Here is a 25069-nt window from a genome sequence, read left to right on the forward strand (position 1 = left end):
ACTAGGAGTCTGCTGACTCAATCCATCATAAAATGAATGAGGTAGAAGAGTTGTGCATATGCCCAGGTATAAATTTTATTTACTTCAGTCTTCATGATCCTATAAGTGATGTCTGACACTCCATGCAAAATTGTAAAAAAAAACATAAAAAAGCAAACTTAAAAAACAAAAAACTAGGCATAGTGGTGTATACCATTAATCCTAGCACTTAGGAGGCAGAAGCATGAAGATCTCTGTGAGTTCAAGACTAACCTCGTCTATGTAATGAGTTCCAAGCCAGTCAAGGCCACAGAGACCCTGCTGGGTCTCCTTTAAGTTGTTTTGGAAAAGTATTTCATCTGACACACACAACTAGCAAATTTCTGCATGTCAGGATCTAACAAATGTTATACTGGAATTTTTCTCCATAAACCAATCTCCTCACTAGGCTATTTCTTAGAAATTGCATAGAGAGTCTCAGTGCTTAACACAGACATGTAGACTAGAATAGATAAGAACAATTAGTAACAATTTTCCTAATAAAAGTGAAGAAAAATTAGTAATTATGGCTACAGTAATTAGCCCTAATATACACTTATACCTGAATGTCTAGTCACCTTTAAAAATCATGTTATTATTTCTTGTGAAGAGTGTTTTTCCCTGAGTTCTGACTTGCCATTTATTCCTGTTAACATAAAACTATGCAAATGTTTTGCTAAACATTTCTATTACTTACAACGGCTGGGTGGGCTGATGTCTGTGACAGTCAGAGTAGGATTGTCTATGTCACTTCCCCTTCTTCTTACTCGACCGTCGTCACACTCTGGGGTGAAGATGCTGCTTCCACTACTAGTGCTTAAGGAGTGATCAGTAGGGCTGAAACTCACAGGAGACCGGAAGCTGGTGCCCTGGGTCCTTCTAGCTCTTGGAAAAGTCTTACGACCTACAACGTGAAAAGAGAATTAACTTATTCCTTCTATTAATGTACTACACTTTCAGGATATTTGAACATCTATAACGTGGAATAAGAATCAGCCTTGAAATCTAGGCTGAAAACCCTGAAATAACAATGATTACGTGTGCCCTGCTATGGAAAAATGCACAAACACTCGTGTGCACAAGAAAGCCACAGAAAAAATTCTTCACTTTCATTTCCAATAATGACTTTAAAATAAACATAAAAAGCAAACTGGAGAGTTATAGGTAGCAGAGAGATACTGTTGATCCTAGTAGGCTCTTTTAGTTTGTTTTGTCAAGTTGACACAAGCTGGAGTCATCTGGGAACAGGAAATCTCAATTGAGAAACTACCTCCATCTTATGGGCCTGTAAGCAAGTCAGTGGGGCACTTTCTTAATTAATGATATGAGTGGGAGGGCCTAGCTTACCATAGGTGGTGCCACCATGGGCACATGATCCTGGGCTGTATAAGAAAGCATGCTGAGTAAGCCATGAGAGCAAGCCAGTAAGCAGAATTTTCCCATGGACTCCGCTTCAGTTCCTAACCTGACTTCACTTCACGATGGGCTGTAGCCTACTAAGTGAAATAAACCCTTTTGTGACCAAGTTGGTTTTGGCCATGGCGTTTACCACAGTAGCAGAGACTAAACTAAGACATTGACACATCTACGTTTATTCATAAGAGCAAAGAAATGCCAACAGTTTAGATATCCTTCCAAAGGTGAACAGAACAGGAAAATGTAATGCGCATACTGTGGCCGTCTGAATAAAAACGCCCCAGTAGACTCATATGTCTGAAAGCTTGGGCCCCAGTTGGTGTACTTTGAGGTTTCAAAAGCCCACAACAGGCTCAGCTTTTCTGTCTGCTGCCTGCAGATATGTAGGCCCTCAGACACTGCTCCTTCCCCTTGCCTGCTTGCCTGTCTACTGCCATGCTCCCCACCACAATCATGTACTAAATCTCTGAAACTGTAAGTAAATCCCAGTCAAATGCTTTCTTCTATAAGCTGCTTTGGTCATGGTGTCTCTTCATAGCAACTGAACGGTAACTAAGACACACAAACAGTGAATTTTTTTTTCTGCTGTAAAGAAAAAATGATATTTGTAAGAAAATGGATGGATCTAAAAATTTATTAAGTAAGGTAACCCAGACTCAGAAAGACAAAAAACTCATAGTCTCTCTCACAGGCAGATTCTTAAATGATATGGGATGTCCTTCTGTATATACGTTGCTTTTATTGGTTGATGAATAAAGCTGTTTGGGCCAATGGCTTAGCAGAGTAAAGCCAGGTGGGAATCAGAACAGAGATATATAGAGAGAGTAGGCAGAGTCAAAGAGATGCCACGTAGCTGCCGAAGGAGATGGACGCCAGAACCTTACCAGTAGGCCATAGCCTTATGGTGATACAGATTAATAGAAATGGGTTAACTTAAGATATAAGAGTTATTAGCCTGTTAAAAAATTGTAAAAAAAAAAAAAGTTATTAGCCTGAGCTAATAGGCCAAACAGTGTTGCAATTAATAGAGTTTCTGTGTGATTATTCGGTGGCTGGGAACAAAAAACAGTCTACACTTAACTGTTAATGTTTATATGCATGCATATATGTGGGTATGAACATAGTTACAGATTATGAACTAAACAGGAGATGACAAGAGGAAAGGATGTTGAAAAAGTGGGGAAAAACAGAAAGGTAGGGAGGAGGGAAGAGGGGAAAAATAAACAAAAATAAATTTTGTTTGAAAATGCTATAATGAAACCTAATACTCTATATTTTGTATGCTAATTTTAAAGAGTTATAACATTTTAAATTTATATATACATATGTATGTAAACCAGCCTCAGTGAAATGTTTTCCTTTAGAAGAGTTGTCATGACCATGAAGTCTATTCACAACAACAGAACAAGACCAGTTTGGTATACATGTGCACATGCGTGTGGAGACGCGAGGTCAACAATGGGCATCTTCTTCAAACACTCTCCACCTCTATTATCTTGTTTATTTATGTATGTATGAATTTACTTATTTAAGACCAGGGCATAACCATGTAATTTATTTATCTGTTTGTTTTATTTAAGACAAGGTATAATTATGTGATTCTGTAATTCTGGCTGGCCTGGAACCCACTATGTAGACCAGGGTTGTCTCAAACTCAAAGATCCACCTGATTCTGCCTCCCAAGTGCTGGATTAAAGGCGTGGACAACATGCCCAGCTGCCATCTTTACTTTCTGGAGTATTACTTTTGGATCTCTCATTGAACCTGATGTTCACTGATTCAGCAAGACAAGCCAACCACCAAGCTTCAGGAATCCTTTGCTCCACATCCTCTCCTCCAAGCTCAGTAAGAGACATGCACTGCTGTGCCAGCTTTTCTTGTGCTTGAGCAGCATATACTTTAGTGACTAATACACCTTCTCTGACCCAATTTGTTTTCTTTTCCTTTTCTCTCTGAGACAGTGAATGGTGTAGGAGTTCCTTCCTTCTGTTTGTGTGCTGCTTCATAGGATAATGAATAAAAAAAACTGCCTTGCCCTAGTTGATAGGGCGGGAACTTAGGTAGGCGGAGAAGACAGAAATGAATTCTGGGAGAAAGGAGCAGAGAGACAGCCGCTATGGAGCCACCAGTCAGACATACTGAATCTTTCCCAGTAAGCCACAACCTTATGGTGATATTACAGATGAATAGAAATGGGTTAAATCAAGATGTCAGAGTTAGCCAATAAGAGGCTAGAGATAATGGGCCAGGCAGTGACTTACATGAATACAGTTTCTGTGTGATTATTTCAGGTGTAAGGTCTGCCGAAACAGAACAAAGGGACTCCTCCTTGTGCAAAAAGACAGGGTTTCTCTTGGAGCCTATCCTGGAACTAGCTCTTGTAGATCAGGCTGGCTTTGAATTCACAGAGATCCACCTGCCTCTGCCTCCTAAGTGCTGATTCAAGGCATGTGCTATCACCACCCAGCCCAATTTACTTTCTTAAGGGACAAGAAAATATGAATTGTACCCTTAGGGACTAAATTTCTGATTTCTGATTTATACCATTTCCAATTATCCCTCTGTAATTAAACTTTTTAAATATCACAAGATGGCATAAAACTACTATATTATTTTTGCTTGACTTATAACCTGATATTCTCAAAAAATGTTTTTTGGAGGGTTGACAGAGGACAAATTTGGGGCTTTGGGCAAATACTTTACCACTAAGCTGCAGCCCCAGCACAAAAGGTTTCTTGGGTTTGTTTGAAACCTGGTCTCTCTATGTACCTGGCTGTCCTGAGACTCACTATGTAGGTCTTGAACTCATAGAGATCTGCCTGACATTGCCTCCTGAGTATTGAGACTAAAGGCAAAGGTTTTTATTTTATTTTTCCTGGCAGAGGTTTTTATTTATTTATTTTTAACCAGAAACTTAAGTGACTCAAGAACAAATTATTTGGTCATCATAAATATGAGGCTTTTTAAATATGTGGTAATTTTTAAAATATTGGCTAATGTTAATCTGTTTTTATAGTCTCATTGTTAGAAACTTACCATCATTATACTCTTGATGATGATATGAAACATGATACCTTCTTGGATATGTTCCTCCTTTTCCAAACTTCTCAAATATAGGGTTATCATAGTCTGTTAAGACATAAGAATGTTATCATTAAAAAAGGAAAGTATTTTTAATAGTGAAAAGCATATTTATCATTTTTAATTTTTTTCAAAATTTTTTTCCCTCCCAGCTAAAACGTGACATAAACATTCAAGCACGTAGAATTTGTAGTCTAACCTGAAAACTCCTGATGATTATCCGGGTAACTCTGTGCTCTAGGCATCCGTGACTTTGGATAGTTTTCTCTATAGATAGAAAATGTAAGATTAAATTAAAAGAAGGTATGTAATAAAATGTTTAAAAATTTTTAACCAATATCTGTATTTGTAGGTGTGTTAATATCGTGTGGGGGGGGGTGGGTGGGTGGGGGTGTGGGTGTGTAAAGGAGCTCACATAAGCACTAACAAAGTTTTAAAAAGAGAAACTTCTTTGAAACACTCATTTAGTACACACAGACAAAAAGTCAAGCTTTTAAAAATCAGCTACTACTTTTGGGGGTAAGAATGGTACATTTGAAACCATGGAGATTTGAAGCACCTGCATTTCAATTTAATGCTGAAAGATTTTTTTCTAAAATTGTTTATGAATCTATATAAGAGGACATATAATTTTAACTTAACAAACATCAATAACAAATTTTCAGGATGGACTATTACAAAATTTCTTTCTTTTCTTTGGAGGTGGGGTGTGTACAAGTAAACAGAGTAGATTCCCGAAGGTAAGCACTGACAGACAGGCTTCATAGGTATGTGTAGAGGAAATTATAGGTGAATTTCCAAACGTGTATCTGGTGTCATAAAGAAGCCTGGAGGAAATAGCAAGTGAAGCATCTCATACTAACTGTGCTACACAAGACTGAAAAGAGCAATGTCTTCTGAGAACAAAAGAGGGCGCCCTCACAAATGCACATCATGCATACAAGAAACAAATTAAAAAAAAATTTTTTTAAAGAAACTGCCAAAACCAAACATGAGAAACTTTGCAACAGTTTCAAGAGCTGTCTTAAAATAAACATAGTCTAAGTTTGCACTTGCTACAAACAAGATTTTGAAAACCATAAATAGAAAAAATAATAATAAGACAATAAAGTTATTGAATCTCATGAGGTTACAGGATTTATTCACTCCAGGAGCTGTGGCGCATGCCTTTAATCCCTGCACTCAGGAGACAGAGGTAAGCGAATCTCTGTGAGTTCAAGGCCAACCTGGTCTACAGAGTGAATTCTAGGACAGACTCCAAAGCTATAGAGAAACCCTGCCTCAAACCAAAAAGATTTATTCACATTATAGAAAACTAGACTTAATGTCAGTGAAGACAATTATCAATAAGCTACATTTTTCAGAATGTAGAATAAAAGAATTATTGATAACTCTATATATCAACATAAACTAAAAGAAAGACCAGTAATCATAATTACCCATCCAAAGGACTATCGAGTGATGGACAGCTTCCTGAGCCAGAATTTTCAGGGCTGCTTAAAGACAATGGATCCAGCATCTAGGAAAATAAAGAGTTCCACCATGATTCTGCCTGATAATAACCAAAAGTTACTTAAAAAAAAAACAAAACTGCTTGTGACATAACATAAACTTCATGCGTTTAAAATATATGATTCAATGGCTTCCAGCATATCCTGAAATACACAACTTTCCCCACAATTTCAGAATCCTTTTAGGACCTTCCAAAGACACTCTGTAACAAACAGCAGTCACTTTGCAGAATTACTCATTTATAAACATTCTGAATAAACAAGCTGTGACTACAAAATTTTTTAAGGCAAAATACAGTTTTTCTATAGTCAAGTAATTGAAGCTGAAATAATTTTGCTTATTAAAAACTGGACAATGGCCCTGTTCAATTGAGATGAACCATACAGTGACTGCTACATTAGATTTAAAATGCTGCAGTATGTGGGCATCAGTGCAGGGTAAGGGCCTAAAAGCAGCTCTACAAAAACATCTGATTACTACAAACCTGAAGTGTTCTTAAAATGGAATAAACAGTTCACAAACCTCAGCTTCATAAAGTATTTATAATTTCACTCCATCTTTAAAGTGCTCACTAAGCAGGCAGTGGTGGTGCATGCACACCTCTAGCCCTCTACAGGCAGGTGGATCTCAGGAGTTTGAGGCCAGTCTGATATACAGAGTGAGTTCCAGGGCAGCCAGAGTTACACTGAGAAATCCTATCTCGAAAGTTCAAAGAAGTAAAAATAAATAAACAAAATAAAATGTTCATTTTAAAAATCTGAATGATAATTAATCTAAGATTACAAACCAAATGTGTCATGGATGATCAATATAAGAAAATCAAATTATGGGGCTGGAGAGATGGCTCAGATATTGAGATCACTGGCTGCTCTTCCAGAGGTCTGAGTTCCGAGGTCTGAGTTCAATTCCCAGCAACCACAAGGTGGCTCACAGCCATCTATAATGAGATCTGGTGCCCTCTTCTGGCCTACAAGCATTCATGCAGGCAGAACAACGTACATATAATAAATAAATAAAAACTTAAAAAAAAGAAAGAAAATCAAATTGTTTCAGTAATTTTACATACTAATACAAAAAGGCATATGTAAATTAATGAGAAGCTTCTAATATTTTTTCACTTAAGATAGAGGATTACAGAAAATGTACACACACACACACCCCACCCTAGGTATCTGCCAAATCACACTGGTGCTGATCAGTGCATCTTCACATATAGTGAAAAACAGCATCTATCTGGCTTACTTGGTCCATGCTCTCTGGAATGAACTCTCCTTCACTGTTGATGCTAGTGAATGACCCATTCCGGGCGATCTCATGTAGTTCATCTGGAATGTATCCTGGGGGAGGGGAACTTCTATCTCTATTAGTGGTACCTCAAAAAGAAAAATTGTAAGTTTTATTACTGTCAGCAAGCAAACTAATGTTTGTTTCAATTTAATAGGTTATATTTCTAACCACATAAAAATAAATTAGCAAGAAAATCTAGTGCTTATAGAAACTTAATCAGAATATTCAGGCTTAGAGCTTTTATAGCCTCTCTAAACTCTAAATTAACATTCTACAACCTCACTCGAATATGCTAATTTATACTAAAGTTTTTCAGACTGATGACAACCATATCATGAACTGATAACAAACAAGAGAAACTTATATTAATGCCACTGCTTCTGAATTTCCAAAGATAATTTGTATCTGCTAGTCTTTGATATAATTTGTTGCTGATATCATGGAATAGTAAAGGAATAAGGGCTCTGTATTCAGGCATGGCTTAAAGTCTAGGGGAAGTTACCATCTTAGTGTCTTTGGCAACTGGTTTGTTTTACTATCAAAGTACACAGTACTACATCACTTCTTGGTAAGAATGCTATGATGGTAAATTCATTCACCACAAACATATGTTGTGCACATTTGGTTCCATGATATTCTTTCTGGTCACAATCTTTAATCTTTAGAAACCTGAAGTGAGATTCCTTCCTAGTCATTTGGGTCCTATTTTATATTTAGTATCCTATATCTTATTTTTTATTACTTAAAACTATGTTCTTGTGGCAAGCTATATTCCTTTTATTTAAATGTCTTCATAATTTCCCAGGTGTGCTGGCAAACACCTTTAATGCCAGCACCCAGGAGGCAGAGACAGGCAGATCTCTTAAGTACAAAGCCAACCTTATCTACATAGAGTTCCAGATGAACCAGCCTATACAATAAGACTCTGCCCTATCCCTCTCCTCCAAAAACTTCATACTTTAAGAAAAAATGGAGATCCTGACATTCATTTAGATGGTTCATTTAACTATTTGCAACTCTTATGAAACAATAATCTGTCTATTTTTACCTGGTTCATAGTTTATTAACATAGTTTTCTGCTCTCCTTGCAGGTTTTTTAAAAGTAAATAGATACATAAGTGATGTAAGCATTTAAATTCTATTTAAGTTTAAAGGAAAAGAAGCATATATAAAGGGGTCCTTTATTAAGTAGGGAGAAGGAGCAAGAGAACACCTATTAAACGTGCAGAGACATCATCTGCTGTCTGAAAAGAAGTGTGGGCTGAGTTAAGGGTTCATGTCAGCTTTGTAATAGCTATGGTTACAGTTATAACTGCATCCCTGATATTTCTACTCTTTCTGAATATTCCTTTTTAAAATAAAATAAAAGAACAATATACTCAACTACTAACTGAGATGGAAGGCAGCTATAAAAGTTTCTTCATCCGATTACCTGACAACACATATTCTTAACATTGATTGTAATGGGCATATTAATACGCTCAGAGAAATTCTGCACAATTTTCAGTTTTTGTCTTATCCTGGCACCAAGTCAAACAACAAAAATACTTATTGGTAGGTTAATAATGGAGAATTCAAAATTGCATTTTAACTAGTGCACTTAAGCTTTTTGTGTCTAACAACTGAAACAAAGTGGCTGATTTTACTTTTACAAAGAAAAACTATACAGTTAATAGCAACTGTGCCTCCAGTTTGAGAAGCGAAGCCTACTTTACAAGTATTCTGTTTGTGGCTTTAATCTACTGCTTCAAAGAAAGGGAAAAGGCACTGGCTTCATAGTGAGAGTGCCAGAATTTGAACTCAGTTCAAATAGTCTTTCACTTTTTTTTAAGTAATATCAAGTACATCTGCATAAGGATAAGCCCTGTCTATTTATGTATCATCTCTGTAGGTCATATCTCTAGTTCTCTGAAACACTCACGTGAGACAAGACACTTAAAAAGAGAATGATCATAAAGCAGCTTATTCTAGAAAATAAAAGAACATAAAAAACTCCTCTACTTTCTCACATGCTAATTTAATCTTTTCATTCATTGTTAACACCCTTCTTCTATTGAAGTCATTTCTAGATTTTCACCCAAATGTTTTCCTTTGCCCTGCTTGCTTGCTTTCTCTTTACTTATCTGTATCCCCTCTTTTACTTTCCTTTTCAAGTCTATGCCTTCAATACAAGAGTTCATGCTACCTGGAGTGACTACATTCTATTCCCTATCTGTTAAAAAACAGCTGTTCCTTAAGCAACAAACACTTTGATCTTGTCTATTTTTTTTTAATTTTTAATGATACTTTAAGAATTTATCTTGTTAGCCAGGCGGTGGTGGCACACGCCTTTAATCCCCGCACTCTAGGCAGAGGCAGGTAGATCTCTGTGAGTTCAAGGCCAGCTTGGTGTACAAGAGCTAGTTCCAGGACAGGCTCCAAAGCTACAGAGAAACCCTGTCAAAAAAAAAACAAAACAACAACAACAAAAAAAATTATTTTATTGCCTTTATTTACATGTACATGTGAGTCAACATGTATTCATGTGCATGCAAGTGCCAGCAGAGACAGAAGATGGTGTTGTACCCCTAGACCAAGAGGCACAGACGGCAGTGAGCCACCTGACACCGGTGCTGAGAACCAAACACCAAACTGTGGTTCTTTCAAAGAACAAAAATCACTTTTAACCACTGAGTCATCTCTTTCAGCTCCTTGTAAATGGCTTTTTTTTTTTTTTATGGCAACAAGCATGGAGGGTTTAAAACACCTCTGCCTACCCAGGCTCAATAAGGCCACCTCACAAGATAGCACACAGGATCCTTATTTCTTTATATCATAAGCTTAAGTATAAGGAATTCATTATTCTTTTTTTTTTTTTTTTTTTTTTTTTTGGTTTTTCGAGACAGGGTTTCTCTGTGGTTTTGGAGCCTGTCCTGGAACTAGCTCTTGTAGACCAGGCTGGTCTCGAACTCCCAGAGATCCGCCTGCCTCTGCCTCCCAAGTGCTGGGATTAAAGGCGTGCGCCACCACATGATAAATAAAACTAGATACAAGAAAAACTAACACAATCTAGTTATTCCTAGCCATGTTTATATTGATAGATAGCATATTCTGGCAATACCTAAAACCTTAGAGAACTTAGAAATGAGAGTCCAGTCATAATGTCTTAGTTACTGCCTTTCTTTACTCATATCATTAAAACCTCTTCGAAATTTTACTTGAATTCCTGAATATTAAAATACTCTGTATAAACAAAAATTTTAATTGGATATAGCTAGTCCTACAGTATGTAAAATTAATTTCTCAGGAACAACAGTTAAGACAAAGTAGTTCAAGCATATGACTGCAGAGAGCACAGAGACAAGGTGCTACTTATCAGAAATATATTTCATGTTACAATACATTAAAAGATGAGAAGGATTTGAGAAATCACTCAATTTCCTTATTCAGACCCTGGCTTTCTCACCTACTACAGATAGCCGCTTTTTCCTCTCTGCACCAAGTTGTGTATTATTCAAATCTTCTGATGATGGTGATGGTTCTAAATTAGTAGCCTAGAAGAGAAAAGAACAATTAATGCTATTCTTCCCATTTGAGGCTTTCAACTGAATCCTCCTCTCACTACAACACAGCCTAGCTATTCTCCACTCTTGTTGGGACTTTTCAAATCTACTCTTACAAATTTTAATTTGCCAGAAGAGTGGCATAAGCCTAATTGGAAGGCGAGAACAAGAAGATCTCTTGCACCCAGGTACAGAAAGGGACGGAGGGAGGAAAACAGGTGGTTGAAGGGAGGAGAGGATGAAGAAGACAAGATATTTCAGGGCCAGTAAGATGGCTTAGCAGGTAAGCATGCTTGCAGTTCAAACCCTGGAACCAACATGTGGGAAGAAGAGAACTGATCTTCTTCATACATGTGCCTGTGGCAATGTGCACACTTCACCCCATCCACACAAAATAAATGTAAAAGGTAAAAATAAAAAATGGGCATTTCAATTCTAACATAATTTTTTGCAAATTGCCAGTTTCTATTCATTTCACATGTATAATATGTTCTTATTTGTAACTCTGACTGTATAGTTTCGGGGGAACAAGGATATTAAGTTACAGTAATGAAAAGTATGGAAGTTCAATTTTGTAAACTAAACTTATAAATTAAATAATTTATAAAACTTAATTTTATAAATTAATTATATTAAATGATTACAAGTCTTAAAATCTTCAGTGAGAAATACAACCCCAATTCATACCTGTGTACTTCCATTCATTACAAGTAATATCTTGAGGCTCTTCATGTGAATACTCCGATCCAGCAGCTCCACGGCTTTGTCTAAGTCATCTTGGGTAGTTAACGGAATTACGAGCTGAACAAAAAGATAGAGGAATCATGCAAACATCACATCAGGTCAAGCTCTTCCATGAGCGGCTCCATTACTGGGGAACTGCAAATCTGAAACCCCTTGTCCTCTGTGACTACAGTGACAGTCTGAGGAGTGTACACATCTCTGTCCTCTGTGACTACAGTGACAGTCTGAGGAGTGTACACATCTCTGTCCTCTGTCATCAATACAGTGACAGTCTGAGGAGTGTACACATCTCTGTCCTCTGTGACTACAGTGACAGTCTGAGGAATGTACACATCTCTGTCCTCTGTGACTACAGTGACAGTCTGAGGAGTGTACACATCTCTGTCCTCTGTGACTACAGTGACAGTCTGAGGAGTGTACACATCTCTGTCCTCTGTGACTACAGTGACAGTCTGAGGAGTGTACACATCTCTGTCCTCTGTGACTACAGTGACAGTCTGAGGAGTGTACACATCTCTGTCCTCTGTGACTACAGTGACAGTCTGAGGAGTGTACACATCTCTGTCCTCTATTCCAACACCACTTAAAGTCTCAGAAAGAACGTAAAGAGTGAAAATATATTTCTTATTAATCCTTACATTTTTCTAGTAAATATAACTAAAAATTAATTTTCTGTGATATTTTATAACTGCTAAATTTGCTAAGAACAGTGAAAGGTAAAAACACACAAATTATATAAAATAAGGTACTCTTTACACCTGCACAAATAAAATTCTTAGTTCTTTTTCAATAGTAACCACAGATTTATACTCTGTCTGATGTGTTTGCAATGTAACAAACCTTGAGTATCTGTGAAAGCTGCCATGGGAAGTATCATCAGCTACATATCTGCAATCTACATTTCACCTGTATTCATCTCTAGTCCTGGTGACTGACCACTACACTCTAGAACAGGCAAGCCAAATGAGCGATCATCTCAGGAAACCCTCAAAGGACTCACTCATGGTTAAGATGTTATAAAAGACAGAAGCACCCAAGAGGTCTATGAAAAAAAGTAGGATTCACACAATTTACAAAAATCAGAATCTTTTATTTTTTTAAGTAAAAAATTTTGTGCAGCTTAAGGAAACTGTCAATGATATAAAAGTATGTATCATTTCAGTGGAAGAGGAACACTGTAAATAAAAGGACATATGCCACACTTACTAATCATCCCTAAAGAGCAGAGAATGTGAGACATATTTAAATGTAAAGTCTATTTAGCTGAGAGTCCTGTGCAGTATAAATCCATGAAGCTAGGATCCCTTCCAGCAGAATACAGCAAAGAGCAGGCCCCTGGCAAATGCTGTTCAGTACATATCATAGGGTGAGCACCAGAGATGTGCCCAAACCCAGGAACTACTATGGTGTGTAATGATACTCTATAGAGTGTTTTATGAAAACAGTGTCTTTTTTTAAAGATTGACAGAACTTTAAGGTCATCCTAAGAAATACAGTGAGTGCCAGGTCAGCCAAAGTTACGTGGTAAGATTCTATCTCAAAATTATTATTTTTTTTAAAAAGGGAAAGCTGCCAAGTGCAAATATAAACCAAGACTAATTTGAACTCTGTTTACATCTGTCTACTCTCTACTTAAAAGTTTATTCCCAATTTCTATTTGCAGCTAGTTTTGTGCTAGTACACATCAACTTACCTCCTCTTGCCTATTGCTGACAAAACACCCTGTGAGAGAGAGGGAAAGGAAGAAGGGGTGGACAAAGGGGTTGGAAGGTAGGAAGTCTTTGTTTCCCTGAGAATCATACTAGGAGATAATGACTCAAGGTCAAGTCATTTATATGGGAAAAGAATCTAGATAGGTAATTTGAAAAAATGGGGGGGAGGTGTGAAAACTGCATTATCCAGAGAGCTGCCCTTCAGGACAGCTGATAATCATCTTCCCTCTACGTCCTTCACCCAGTGCTTACATCTAGAAAACCCCAAGAACCCTAGGCTGGCTGTTGAAAACCTGGCCAGCGTGAACCTATGATACAGCACCCAGAAGACTGGGTAAGACAAATGCTTATTGATAATAAAACCACAAATGAACTGAAAAGTACAATTTCAAGATATTGCTATAGTACAATACTCGTTACTCTGTTCAGAGATCCTATTTAAGACACAGATTTGTACTTATGAAAGCATGTTCTTCTTGGGACTCCTACCCAGGTCCTGCTGTGGCTCTGTGTCTATAAGCTGGTGCAGGCAGAAGGGGCTGGCACAGGTTGGCTGGTGTTGCTGTCGGCCCTGGAGCTCCCAAAGCAATAAACTGTCTGGTATTCAGCACAGAAAGTACTCTATGTTGTGAATAAGCAATCAGACTGTGCTACTGTGGTGAGGAATTCTGTGCCTTTTATGTTTAAAGGAGTATTTTCTTCAAACTCTATTAAATACATATGAAGAAAGTGAAGAAAAGTATTTTCCTTTCGGAGCTATTCTGAAATACTTTATTTGCACAGGCTTCATGTATTTTGTCTGCTGAAGTTTTCGGGTCACCTCTCTCTTCTCTCCATCTCCACTGGTACACCTGCTATTCACACTGTTCTCAAGCTGCTCCATCTTCTGTTCTTCCCCTGAAACTCTTTGGAGGGCTGGCTTTAAATATTAAATCTCGGTATAAATATTATCTCAGCTAGTTTTTCCTTAATAGTGTAAAGAGGATACCCACAGACCTTTTTTGTTTCAAGTTTTTTGAGACAGGGTCTCTATGTAGACCTGACTGATGGAGGAAGGTCATTGGCCAATAAAGAAACTGCTTGGCCCTGTGGGTGGAGTAAACAGAACAAAATGCTGGGAGGAAGAGGAAGTGAGGTCAGAGACTCCACAGCTCTGCTCTCCGGAGCAGACGCCTCAGCAGAGACGCCATGCCCCGCTCCCAGGATGAAGCTCCAACCCAGGATGGACATAGGCTAGAATCTCCCCGGTAAGCGCACCTTGGGGTGCTACACACAGATGATTAAAAATGGGCTAAATTAATATGTGAGAATTAGCCTAGAAGAGAATGGGCCAAGCAGTAATTAAATGAATACAGTTTCCGTGTAATTATTTCGGGCATAAGCTAGCCGGGCAGGCGGCTGGGGTGTTGGGGACGCAGCCCCGCCGCCGCCCCAATTACCACACCTGACTGTTCTGAAACTTACCATGCCTGCCTGCCTCGGCCTCCAACTTGCCCCTGCTACCAAGTACTGGGATTAAAGCAGGCACCGTCACTCCCATCTTTGACTTCTCTTTTATTCATTGTCACAAGAGTTTATGTATTTCCTTAAAAAAATTTTCAACTCATCTATCTGCTTCTTCTACAAATCTGTAATGCCTACCCCATAAAAGGCTGCAACTCACAAATCATAACATTAGGCCAATAAAAAGCATTTTCCAAAGATTAAAAAAATTAACTAAAAAGAAAGTCCAGTTACTATCTAATACAGTTCTAATCTCAAGATTAAAAGGGTTTCCCAAAAACATAGTGAGCCTCAAGACCATATGTACTGACCCCAAACATAAATAACATAGGAAAGGGGCATGAAGAGATGCCTCAGTGATTAAGAGCACTAGTTGTTCTTCCAAAGGACCCAGGTTCCATGCCCAGCATCCACAACTGTCTGTAACTCCAGCTCCAGGAATCTGGTACCCTCACATTGACACACATGCAGACAAAACATCCATGCACAGAAAAATAAATAAAAATAGTTAAATATATATAGGAATAAAAAAACATCCTAAACACCATCCAATGATCCTAAGTTTTAATACAGTTGACTCCCAAAGCTCTATAGGCCCAAAAAAAGTAAATTCACTGCGTACATAGAGTAAAAGGAAAAAAACTAAAGCAGAAAGTGGCGAGGTGCTGCCTATCCTGCTACTGTATATTCTTACTCAACTATTTTCACACAAACATGTCACATCAGTCATCTAACGGACCACTCTTTTCCTAGTCACCAAATCAAAGTACAGCCTCTTACATGAACACATGAACTGTCCAGAATAGAGACTACTAAAGTGAAATGGCACACATTTACCTCATTGTTGGTATAGTGTAGATCCATAGACTGCCCAAAGGCAACTTTAGACTTAGACCTCAGATCTTCTAGTTTAACTGGTCTGGTAACCTGCAGAATTCTACAGGAAAATAATTTTAAAATATTTTATTTTCTTTGTAATAAACAATATACTTACAACAGTTGTTTCATTATAAGAAAAAATTAAGGGCTAGAAAGATGGCTCAGCAGTTAAGAGCACTGGCTCTTCCATAGGACCCAGGTTTAATCCCCAGAACCCACATGACACCTTACAAGTGTCTGTAACTCCAGGGGATCTGACACCTTCGCATAGACATACACACAGAGAAAATACCAGTGCACATAAAAAACACATAAGTTTAAAAAAAAAAAAAGATGAGAGGTGGTGGCACACACCTTTAATTCCAACACTCAGAGACAGAGGCAGGCAGATCCCTGTGAGTTTCAGGTCTACCTGGTCTACAGAGCAAGTTCCAGGACAGTCAAGGCTACACAGAGAAACCCGGTCTCAAAAAAATCAAATAATGAAAAAAAAAGTGAAAATTATAACACACTTTTAATAAAATACAAAAAATTATTTCAATATAAAATTTAAAACAGAACCACTAAAATTTGTTCTATGCTAATTTATAATTTTTTAAAGATTCTCAAAGTCTAATTCATAATCACATAAATATTAAAAACCAGTGTAAAGCATCTACTTAGGAAAGTGAATTTAATTAACTATGTGACATATTTGTAACAGAATGCAGTGAAATTGTTAAGATAGTAAGTTATCCATTCTGTGGAGATCAAATTTGATTTCTGGATCCTTATTAATTCAACATTTTAGCACATTTACTATCTAAGCAACTCTAAGACTCTAAAGGACTGAAGTGAAATAAAATTATGATATTTGCTTCTTCTATTCCTGAGGCGTGGCCAGCGCAGAGAACATGCACTAAGTCTAGAGAGAACCATGTTAGATTAGCTTCTCAGGGGAGAAGCCACTTCCGTGCTCCCTTTTTATAGTATTAGGGCATATCACATACAAAATCCAGAGCTGAGGAAACAGAAAAGCTAGCAAAGACCCAGAAAATAATGTCAAACAGGGAATACATAGGAAAGTGAATTTAATTAACTATGTGACATATTTGTAACAGAATGCAGTGAAATTGTTAAGATAGTAAGTTATCCATTCTGTGGAGATCAAATTTGATTTCTGGATCCTTATTAATTCAACATTTTAGCACATTTACTATCTAAGCAACTCTAAGACTCTAAAGGACTGAAGTGAAATAAAATTATGATATTTGCTTCTTCTATTCCTGAGGCGTGGCCAGCGCAGAGAACATGCACTAAGTCTAGAGAGAACCATGTTAGATTAGCTTCTCAGGGGAGAAGCCACTTCCGTGCTCCCTTTTTATAGTATTAGGGCATATCACATACAAAATCCAGAGCTGAGGAAACAGAAAAGCTAGCAAAGACCCAGAAAATAATGTCAAACAGGGAATACATTACTAGACAATAGGTTTTAGTTTGTTTGTTCATTTGGTGTGGTTTGGTTTTTGGTTTCTCAAGGTGTCTCTGTGTTCTGGAACAGCTCTGGCTGTTCTGGAACTTGCTTTGTAGAGCAGGCTGGCCTTGAACTCACAGAGATCCACCTGCCTCTGCCTCCTGAGTGCTGGGACTAAAGGCACGCACCACCACCTCACAGCTTAGATAATAGTTTTACAGTTTGTCAAGTATACTTTTTTTCCCCCAGTATCTCTGGTGAATTATATTCACATCTTCGAGTTATATGACTTATGAGCCATTTTAAATTCCTTAAGACTAACAAGCCTTCATTAACATTATGAGTCACTAATAACAACAACAACAAAAAATTGTACCTCCTATTAGATCTTTTTGTCAGTTATTTCGCCCTGAGGTACATATACTAGTCGGACACCAGTCATAGAAGGCTAGGCTTACAATCATGCTAAATAAATAGTCTGCAGTCACCATTCAACTCACTGTAAAAAACATTATTAACAAAACACATGTCATGGCATTGAAATCTCTTGAGAACACTCAAAAATTGAACTCAGGAAAAATAAAAGTAAAGAGTAAAATTTTAAAGTGTGTAGTATGAGACAATTTTATTTACTTCCTGATATTGCAAAGCAAGCACATTCAGTATTTCCAATGGTCAGCAGGCACCTGACATATTCTATTTCTCTTCGGTCTAGGTGAGTGTCACACATTACCAAAGACTATTCCATTTTTAATTTTAAAATCACAAAACTTCATTCAAATCTAAAAGAATATTTAATAGCTTAGTTGGAACACATGTTTTATTGTATGATTTAATTGATGTGTAACATTTCCTTACTTACCTTTTTTCTCCTCTGTGTTCAAATTTGACTCGGACATCATTCTATAATAAAATGAAGATATTAGTTATTAGCCTACTCATTGGACACAGAGCACAAGAGAGGGGGTTTCATTTTCAAAGTATAATTCTAATCACCTGATGTCTGTCAAAAAGCTGAGGTGAGACTACACTGTCAGATCTGACAATAAGGAAAGAGCACCAACATATTCAAATGACCTGAACCCAAGGACATACAGAATGCTATACTATAGATCTTCTTCATCTGTATGTTTCAAGGCATCTGAACATATGCTTGTTGTTTGTCGTGGTTTATCCTTATTAAATTCAGAACTTTCTCCTTTTTTCTTAAAGGAAGTACTTTAAAGCTTCTTTTCTGAATGTTCAAATTGTCAGTCTCTTTTTTTCTCATATTTCGGTAGTCAATCCAATAAGTTAAATAGCTTCTAAGTAACAAACATGGATACAACACACACAGAGGTAGAATTCATGTCCTACGCAAAGTAGGGCAGGATAGTGTGAGATTTCACTGTGCTACTTCAAATGGCATGAAATTTAAAACTTATGATCTGCTTATCTATACAATATCATACCTGTTATTTTTTGACCTAAGCCAACCATGAGTAACTGAAACTATGGGAAGTAAAAACAGACATAAGAGGAACTCTAAAATTCTACTTTCCATGCTTTCCACCTCATACTAATCTTGTTTATAGGAATCAAAATCATCACATTTCTAAGTATTCAGAAATGACTTCTGGGAAAATAAATTGTTTATCTTAGATGCTTGAAGAATAGGTGAAATAAAAACTTATGCAATTATCATATAGCTTTTAAAACATGTATTCATTTTTTGTTATTTCAATATTCTACCTATACACAGCATTTACACTGTATCACATTAAATGTTGTAAATAAGACAAAATTAAAAAAGCAAACATACCAGATAATTTATATTAAACACAACATTTGATTCAAAGTATAAAAGAAGTCTTTACAAGATCAGGCTATGAAATGAAAGTTATGAAACAACAAATATAGTTATTAAATATTCCTGGTCTTGGGACTAGAAAGGTGGTGCAGTGGTTACTACATACTGGTCTTGCAGAAGACACAAGCTCAACTCCTAACACTCATGTCAGACAGCTCACAACCACCTCCAACTCCAGCACTAGGGGGTTCCATTATTGCTGATCTCTACAGGCACCTACAATTTCACCCACATACCCACACAGACACACAAATACACGTAATTTAAAAATAATAAAAATGAAATGTTTTAGGTATTATTGAAATAGATACCTGTTTTTTTGGTGATGAAGGTTTTGTTTTTCTGGTTTCCTGTAAAGATAATGCTGGCCGACTAGCCTTATGAAGGACAGCCAAATCTTGCATGATTGAATTCAAAGCTTGCTGATCATCTAGGTATTTTTTAAAAGAACACATACACAAAACTGTAATTTCAACATATATTCATCATAGACAAGAAGCAGAATTTATAATGTAATTGAGTTTAAAGATGAATTAGCTGGACTAGAGAGATGGCTCAGCAGTTAAGAGGGCTTGCTACTCTTCCAGAATATTCAAGTTTAGTTCCCAGTACTCACACTGAGCAGCTTACAACCACCTGTGACTCTAGAATCCTGTACACTCTTCTGGCCCTTATGGCCACCTCCAAACATGTAGAACATACTCATAGATTATATAAATTTGTTGCTGTTGTTGCTGTTGGAGACAGGGTCTCTCTATGTAGCCCTGGCTGTCCTGGAACTCACTATGTATATCAGGCTCGCTTTGAATTCACAGGGATCAACCTGCCAAATGTTGTGTTTTAAGTAAATACAAAATACCACTTCTGAGAACAGCTAATATCAATCTGCGTAAGACTCAAGTTCAACATAAACTAAGTATCCACACATGAGACATTTATTTTTGTTTTAAATATTTTACTTGTTATTTTATATTATTTCTATTACTTTTAATTGAGTGTATGTATGTGTTTGTGTGTGGATAAGTAAGTATATATGAGTGCAGGTGCCCATGGAGGCCAGAGGTAGAGGTGTTAATCCCCTAAAGCCGTGCTCTTCGCTGCTGAGCTCTCTCCAAGCCCTCTATACATGACACATTTGTAGGGAAAGTAAATGCCATTCTAATTCATTTACTGATTTAACACCTTGCATCAAAACATATCAGCTGGAACAAATTCTTTTCTATGACTCCCAAACGAAACATCAGGCATCAAAACCTGACTAAAAGTGAGTAAAAATATAAACCTTATGTAAACATCTTCCTTTAGCATTTATATGTTAAAAACACAGACTTCACCTTAGAGATGTGTTCCTAGATGTGATACTTAGAACTATCAGAAAAGCTCTCTCTGGATACTACCTACTAATGCTCTGAAGGGTTCTCTCAAACTTCCCCCAAAGACTACAAACATAAAATTATTTATCAGGCTGGAGAGATGGCTCAGTAGTTCAGAGCACTACTTCCAGAGGACCCGGGCTCAATTCCCAGCATCCACATGGCAGCTCACAACTGTCTGTAACTCTAGTTCCAGGGTTTCTGACACCTTCACACAGACATACATGCAGACAAAATATCAATGCACATAAAACAAACACATAGCCGGGCGGTGGTGGCGCACGCCTTTAATCCCAGCACTCGGGAGGCAGAGGCAGGTGGATCTCTGTGAGTTCGAGGCCAGCCTGGTCTACAAGAGCTAGTTCCAGGACAGGAACCAAAAGCTACGGAGAAACCCTGTCTCGAAAAATCAAAAAAAAAAAAACATAAATTATGAAAACAAACAAACAAATAAATTGAAATATTTCTCAACAAAGACCAATAACAATGTGGAGCTGAAGAGACAGCTCAGCAGTTAAGAGCACCAGCTCTTCCTGCAGAGGAGTGGGGTTCCATTCCCAGCACCCACACAGTAGCTCACAACTGTAACTCCAGACAATCCCATAACCTCTATTATCCACTGTAGGCACCAGGCACAAAAATTTTTTATTTAAAATCAAAAATATAGGGGGCTGGAGAGATAGCTCAGTGGTTAAGAGCACTGCTTGTTCTTCCAAAGGTCCTAAGTTCAATTCCCAGCAACCACATGATGGCTCACAGCTATTTGTAGTGATATCTAGTGCCCTCTTCTGGCCTGCAGGTATACATGCAGACAGAATACTGAGAATACTGTATATATAATAAATAAAATCAAAAATATAAAATAAATTCATTTCTTAGAAAACAGAGGCCAGCCAGGAAGTGGTGACGCATGCCTTTAATCCCAGCACTGAGGAAGCAGAGGTAGGTGGATCTCTGTGAGTTCAAGGTCCACCAGGTCTACAGAGCAAGTTCCAGGACAGCCAGGGCTGTTACATAGAGAAACCCTGTCTCAAACACACACACACACACACACACACACACACACACACACAAAAGTTAGGAGCCTTAATCCCACACTGGAATGAGAATCTAGTACTTAAATGTACCTATCTTGTTCTGATTATTTTGATTAAAAAAAAAAATCTTTAGCACTTGAATTTAGGCATTTTTATATACTCAGTAACACAGTGGCCAAATAAATACCTACGAAAGCTTTAGCTCCAATCTCTTTTCATGCCCACATATATTTATTTCCATGTTAAGAAAACAAATACCTTTTATTATATATAAAAAAAGGAAAAGATCATTTAACAAAATTCAGGTCTTAAGAAGGTCCTGCCAAGGTGGAAACTGGAGATTCTGACAAGACAGATGAGAGCTAACAATTCCACAAACTACCAAACATAGTGTGCACACACTAACTAGAAAGGGACTGTCTTAATAACTCTAGTTAGGAATGCCTGTGATTGCCATGGTATGCTAGGCAGATGAGAAAGGTAACAGGTGCCAGAAGGGTCATGGATTGACCCAACAGGGAGTGAAAATATCTTGAGGATCACAGACTAAGCACAAGCACAAAAAGAAGCAGATGTTTGACACCTGCACTCAATTGAGCATAAAAACAGAAAAGGGTTGGGAATTAATTTCAAATAACTTTTTTAAGGAATGCGTATAGGAATGCCAGGCATGGGGGCACACACCTTTAATCCCAGCACTCAAGAGGCAGAGGCAAAGAAGATCCTTGAGTTTGAGGGCAGCCTGGTATAGAAAGTGAATCCCAAGGACAGCTGGAGCAATACAGAGAAGCCCTATGTCTAAATAATAACAAACAAACAAACAAATACTGAATTTTGAATTGACAGATTGTATACATATTCATTATATATTAATATTCTCAAAATATTCAAGTATCTGTGATTCCGTGTGTGTGTGTGTGTGTGTGTATGTGTGTGTGTGTGTGTGTGTGTGTGTGTGATTTCTTTGTTTTGAGACAGGGTTTCATTATGTAGCCTAGAACTTTCTGTAGTCCAAAATGGCCTTGAACTCAGAGATCCCCGCTCCCACGCTTCCATCTCCTCAGTGCTGAAACTAACTACATGCTCCAAGACATCCATCCAGGTTGTGATGGCCACTTTTAAACAGTCATGACTGTCTGTGAATACTCCAGTATGTATTTTTTGTTTGTTTGAAATAATAATTATACCATTTCCCCATTCCTTTTATGTATCTTTAGGCAATGACTGGTCTTTGTTTTGTAACTAGAGTGTATATTGTTTCAGGAGGGTTATAAAGACCAACTCAATATATAAGTGGCAATGCAAATGAAAGAAACAAGAGTGAGATGCCAACAGGAGCAGTAAAAGTGTGCCCGATCTGGAGCTACCAGAGACCTACTTAGAGTGGAGAACCTGGACTATCAGGGGACACTGACTTCAAGGCTACAAAGAAGAGGAAGAAGAATTTTAAAAGTGATAATGTGAAGCTTTGGTTTACACACCTAACCCAACCTTACACAGAGTGAGAGTATGCTGAGCCCTCAAAAACTAGACTTTCTAAAGGTCTTTTTAACCTCTACAATCTGTGTGTGTGTGTGTGTGATACTTCTCCCTAAGCCTTAAAATCCATTAAGTAAAATGCTAGCTAAATCTCCTATATCACAGGTATCAATCTACTATATCATAAATTTCTAAATAAATTTATAAGATAAATATGTTCTCCCTCATCCTATTCTTTAGTTATAAATATTTTAAATGCTTTTAACTTAAACTTACCCATTATGACGACCAGCTTAATAATTTGGAAATTAGGAAAATGGTTCTCCCATCAGCATTATTTATTGCCTGAAAAGGAAAAAAGATGAACACATTAATTAATAACAACCAGAAGAGGTAACCACAAAAAGAAAAATAACAGTATAACTGACATTAATGAAGGATATGTGTGTGTACACTAGAAATAATTTCTGAGTTTTTCAGAATACCTAACATTAGGACCTGATTGTGTAGGTACCCTTCCCCAACACACTAAACTTCCAGGATCCAAAAAAAGCAGGTGATCAGCAACAAGCATATTGTTTGTATAAACAGCTCAGATACAATGCGCCCTTATCATAACCCTCCTCAAATCTCAGCTCCCAGGTGGCATTTTGTAATTAGGCCTTTCTAACGACGTGCGGTTTTCCTGCCACATAAATTCTTTTCTATGAAAACAGCAACAGAAAAATAATACACTGTTTTAAAGAAAATTGCATAAAAAATAATTATAACTGTTGCTTGGCATAAATTTTATAGCAATATAATTTGTATAACTGTAAGGAGAGAGGAAAGATACAATTATATATGTGTTTGTGTATGCTCTTGCAAGTAGGTTGGTATCAAATCAACAACAGTTTGAGTTCTAAAGATAAACCACCAAAAAGCAAATCTAAAATAGAGCAAAAGAGACAAAAACTTAAAACAGCACACTGCAAAACATATACAAAAAGAAGGGAGAAAATGAGAAGAAAATGTGACCCACAAAAACACAGAAATAGCAGATATACCTTATATAAATTATATAAAATATAAATAAAATAAAAACAAGTTAAAAGTAAACAGATTAAAAACAAACTCTAACTTGTCAACAGACAAATTTTAAAACCAAAGGCAGGCCAGCCTGGGCTACACAGTGAAAAAAAAATCCAATAAAAGACTAGCAAACATAACGTAGTACATAAAAGAAGGGTTACAGGGGCTATAGATGGCTCGGTGGTTAAGAGCATTTTCTGCTTTTGCGAAGGACCCAGGTTCATTTCCCAGCACTCATGTGGTGGCTCACAACCATCCCTAACTCCAGATCCAGAGGATCTGACATCTTCTTCTGATATCCCTGGTGGCCAGGGAGGTATACTGTGCACATACATACTTACTTACATACATACATATACGCTGGAAAAACTCATATACATAAATCTTTCCTAAAAATTTTAAGAGATTATATAGCATGACTAGATGAGATATATCCAATAAAAACAGGTAGGTTCAACACACAGGAATCAATACAACAGACTGCACTAATGGAATAAAGGGTAAAATCCACGCAGCACCTCAGCACCAACAGGTCATAAAATTCAACCCCTTTAGCACAATGAGAATACCAACATCAGTTGTTTCACTGTCTTTGTTCTAGTTGTTTTTACTCCCTTCCAGTCCTTTCTATTTGTATACACTAACAAATGATATTGTGGAAAAGAAATTAATTCTACTGTCAATAACATAAAAAGAAAAGTGTGCAGGAATATACTTAAATTTAAAGCTTGTATAGTACAAAACTAAAAAACACTGTTGTGTGAAATTACACTTAAAGTCTGGAGTGATAACACTAGCATCTAATCCTAGCACTGGGAGGCAGAGGCAGGTGGGATCTCTGAGTTCAAGGCCAGCCTGGTCTCTATACAGTAAGTTCCAGGACAATCAGGGCTACACAATGAGAACCTGTCTCAAACACACACACACACACACACACACACACACACACACACACACACACCTATAAATTAAATGCACTCTCCTTCAAAATTCTAATGGTCTTTTTTCAAAAATGGAAAAGCTAATCCTCAAGTGGCACTCCAAGTGGGGCAAAAGAATTAAACAATTTATTGCAAAAAAAAAAAGTGAGGGGACTTACACTTGCTATCTTTA

The 25069-nt window shown here is 37.3% G+C and overlaps 1 protein-coding gene across 1 annotated transcript; it reads right to left on the bottom strand.

Annotated features, from left to right (window-relative positions):
- Nucleotides 1-715: 715 nt before the first annotated feature.
- On the bottom strand, nucleotides 716-23233 carry LOC121445789 (mitogen-activated protein kinase kinase kinase 2-like; the record flags this gene model as incomplete). The annotated part of the gene is made up of 11 exons (XM_041647920.1): nucleotides 23162-23233; nucleotides 19308-19426; nucleotides 18010-18050; nucleotides 15653-15752; nucleotides 11544-11657; nucleotides 10760-10847; nucleotides 7270-7400; nucleotides 5955-6034; nucleotides 4715-4782; nucleotides 4471-4563; nucleotides 716-922 (listed from the first exon to the last, which is right to left on the bottom strand). Coding segments are annotated over exons 1-11 (1045 nt in total), but the record flags the coding sequence as incomplete, so codon positions are not given.
- Nucleotides 23234-25069: the final 1836 nt, after the last annotated feature.

Source organism: Microtus oregoni, unplaced genomic scaffold, assembly GCF_018167655.1.
Source record: "Microtus oregoni isolate MIOR12 unplaced genomic scaffold, Mior012 000644F_ref0000396, whole genome shotgun sequence".
Lineage (NCBI taxonomy): Eukaryota > Metazoa > Chordata > Mammalia > Rodentia > Cricetidae > Microtus > Microtus oregoni.